The 3381-nt window shown below is 47.3% G+C and overlaps 2 protein-coding genes across 2 annotated transcripts in view; both read left to right on the forward strand.

Annotated features, from left to right (window-relative positions):
- Nucleotides 1-318, forward strand: part of H257_09113 (hypothetical protein) — a gene marked incomplete at both ends in the record, with an annotated part of 3270 nt that extends 2952 nt beyond the window's left edge. Inside the window, one exon of the mRNA XM_009835230.1 lies at nucleotides 5-318. Coding sequence (XP_009833532.1) covers nucleotides 5-318 — 314 coding nt within the window. The remainder of the gene's footprint in view (nucleotides 1-4) is intronic.
- Nucleotides 319-1607: 1289 nt separating this feature from the next.
- The window catches only part of H257_09114 (hypothetical protein), a gene marked incomplete at both ends in the record, with an annotated part of 18000 nt that continues 16226 nt past the window's right edge, over nucleotides 1608-3381 (forward strand). The window contains 4 exons of the mRNA XM_009835231.1: nucleotides 1608-1874; nucleotides 1933-2388; nucleotides 2456-2545; nucleotides 3175-3334. Coding sequence (XP_009833533.1) covers nucleotides 1608-1874; nucleotides 1933-2388; nucleotides 2456-2545; nucleotides 3175-3334 — 973 coding nt within the window. The remainder of the gene's footprint in view (nucleotides 1875-1932; nucleotides 2389-2455; nucleotides 2546-3174; nucleotides 3335-3381) is intronic.

Raw genomic sequence — 3381 nt, forward strand, 5'->3', positions numbered from 1 at the left:
GAAGGCCCTCCGAAACGCACAGCTCGAACCCCCAAGTCCAGTGGAGCTGCAACGGATACGCACGAGCTTCCGCACGGTGCATCCGTTGGAGTGGACTCCGTAATCTTGGACGGACCCAGCCGTCGCCTTGCTGGTCAGCAACAGCATGCCGGGCAAGATCTGTTCACTGTTGGGTTGGATACCTTGAGAGACTTCCTCTTTGTGCCCGTGCTCCCGTACTCGATTGGTGCGGACGAAGCCAAGGCGGAGCCAACGCCGTCGGACGATGCTGGCGCGGTCGGCATCCAACAAGTTGGTCATGAATCGCCATCCGACTAGACCGACAACCACGACGACCGTGGCGTGTGGATCGCCATCTGTTCATTTTCCATTTGTGTCTCGAAAAGTTGATTTAGTTCATTGGGGTGTGATGTCTGCCTAATAACATTTCAAGTGAACTTTAGTCTCGTTGTATAGCCATGGTGGAAGCAGGAATATGAAGTAGCAGTACGCAACATCAGTCCTCGCATTAGCCATGAAGACGCAAAGACGTTTCGTAGCAGTGTACTTTATCGTCCCCTGTATCAGCTATGTAGGACAAGGCCAGCGTCGGACTCGATTGCCGTGTGAGTCAAGTCTGTTTCACTTTGAATTTAAAATGAATTTAAAATGGCGATTTGCGGTACTGCAACGTTACGTTACCTGTACTGGGTACTACTGTAGTACTACGTAGTACTTGCTTACTGTACTGTTATAGTAGTCCGATGAGTGGTACAAACTTGAAGTACTGGAGTCGACCACGAGAAGCGCGAATTCAGCACTGGAGTTTTACTGTAGTACGCATGACAACTTTTGAAGCCATTTCAATGGACCTCGACACATTGCATGGAAACATGTCGGCGTTTCCAACTTACACGAGTAGTACGTAGTAAAAGTACTATTAATACTAGTACAGTAGTACTGATACTGCGAATCTGACTGTGAAATTAGGTTAAGTACTGTTTTTAGTCTGAGAATTAGGTACTTCTCGTACAGAACAGTACACTATTCATATCGATGACCCTTGGGCAAAATTAGGTACTACTAGTAAGTACTACTACTACGTAGTATGATATCCAGGAGGCTGCGGGAAATCGCAAAAACCGGTTCGCCTGGGCAAAGCTCGCAAAACGTAATACTATAATTTTTTGGACAAGACTTAATTTAAAATGAATATAAAATGTTTTCGAAATGTAAACAACCCAGTTTACATTTTGTTGAGATTACGCTCCTAGATTGTAGAATGAAAATACGTTCAAATAGAGTCAATATTGGCCACGAAAGTTCATTAATCGTGTCAGTTTACAACACGTAAACACCACATTTTGCTAAAAGTGTTCTATTTTCGTTTGAAAATCAACCTGTGGAATTGAATACGTTTTGCAAGTTTTGCCCAAACTACCTTTTCTAACTAGCGATCGGATAAAGTACGGATCTTTCGCTGGCATGTACTACTGTAGTAATAGAATCATTTACGATCCTATCGAACTTAAGCTGACCCCAATCAATTCGCATCTTCAACTCCTCCGCCTCCATACGATAAATTACTTTGTCGTCAGTTCATCGCCGTAGTAGCAGCTCCTGCCACCATGTACACCCCCATCGGTCCCGCGGCTTCCCAGCCTCGAGGAATGGCGTCGTTGCTTCATTGGAAGGCGTACTTTGTCGTTGTGTTCGTTGCGTTGGGCGTGCTCTTCACCGCGTCCAGCATCCACACGGGCCAATCTGCCACTTCCGTCTCGGTTGCGCTTCCTGTGGCCAATATGCAAACGCTCCCTTCGTTGGCATCATCGTCATCATCGATTGCTCCTGTGTCGTCGGAGGTCGATCCCGTGGAAGCAATCCTTCGCAACATGGTTCGCCTTCCTCCATCTTGGACATTATCCCGTACCACGCACTAACACCTTCCTGTAGACGTTAGCGCAAAAGGTGGGTCAGATGCTGCAAGTGGACATTTCGACCGTTTTGTACGGCAAGAACCGCAATCCCCGCTTTGCGTTGAACAAGGCTCGCGTGGCGTACTATGCCAAGCTCGGCATCGGGTCGTACTTCAACTCGCCATTTGCCGGAGGTCCGTCGCGCCATGAGTCGTGGACGGCGGACGAATGGCATGACGTTATCGACCAGATCCAGGCCATCTATGCCCAACACAACGCCGTGCCAGCTATCTACGGTATCGACACGATCCATGGCGCCAACTACGTTCGGGATGCGGTCCTCTTCCCGCAGCCATTGGCCGCTGCGTCGTCGTTCAACTTGGACGTAGCCTACCGCATGGGGGAAGTGTCTGCCAAGGACAGCTTGGCGGCGGGCCTGCCGTGGATCTTCAGCCCTGTGCTAGGCCTAGCCATGCAGCCCAAGTGGGCTCGGGTATGTATTAGTTCGCAAACTACTTTCTCGGGGTTATTTGTGCCAAACTCATCGGTCGTTGCTGCAGAACTACGAAACATTTGGCGAAGACCCGCACACAGTGTCTGCGTTTGGCGTGGCCCTCATCCAAGGACTGCAAGCCAACAACCGAACGGCGGTACGTACGATTTTCACGTGTGTATCTACTTTGTACTGGTGTACTTCCTCTGTTCCAGGTTACTGCCGACATTTACTTTGAATTGACACAGCCAATCTCAATTTGGGCGAATGATACTTTGTATGAAAGGGAATTGCATGAATTTTCGCAAAAGATTGATTTATAATCAGCGCTTAAAGCAATTGTAAGCCAATGAAATGTCATAAATGTTCGAAATTGAAGAATTACAGCCAACGAAATGCAAATGTCGCCAGTAAATTGGAACATGCGAATTTTGAAATGTCGGCAGTAACCTGGAATAGTGGAAGTATGTACTAGTACAGAACCTACATTTGGTCGAATTTCTGTCGAATTTCACGCTATAAAGCTAAATTCAGTTGATTTCAGTTCATCGTGTATGGCTAACCACACACAAAGCAACGACGTGATATGACGACATTCGTTATTGCTGCAGAAATTGCTCTTGGTTACGTGTATATGTTGCATGCAAACTTCAATTTTACTGTATATTATTTGTTTATGTAGTACTTTGCGAGGTTAATATATATATATTTACATGCCGAAGCTTCGATTTTCAATTACTTGGCGCAAATACACTCATATGACCTGTATGTACTACCGGTATGTAGGCATGCATGAAGCATTTCATTGGGTACTCCAACCCGACTTCAGGCAACGACCGGGCGGACAGCGTCATTTCCGACTTTGAACTGGTCAACTATTACGCCCCATCCTTCCTGGCGGCAGTCCATCAAGGCCGCGTCAAGTCGGCCATGGAAACATACTCGAGTGTAAACGGGGAGCCAGTGATTGCCAGCCACAAGTTGCTCGTCGAG

Source organism: Aphanomyces astaci (genome assembly GCF_000520075.1).
Source record: "Aphanomyces astaci strain APO3 unplaced genomic scaffold supercont1.22, whole genome shotgun sequence".
NCBI classification, from domain to species: Eukaryota; Oomycota; class Saprolegniomycetes; order Saprolegniales; family Verrucalvaceae; genus Aphanomyces; species Aphanomyces astaci.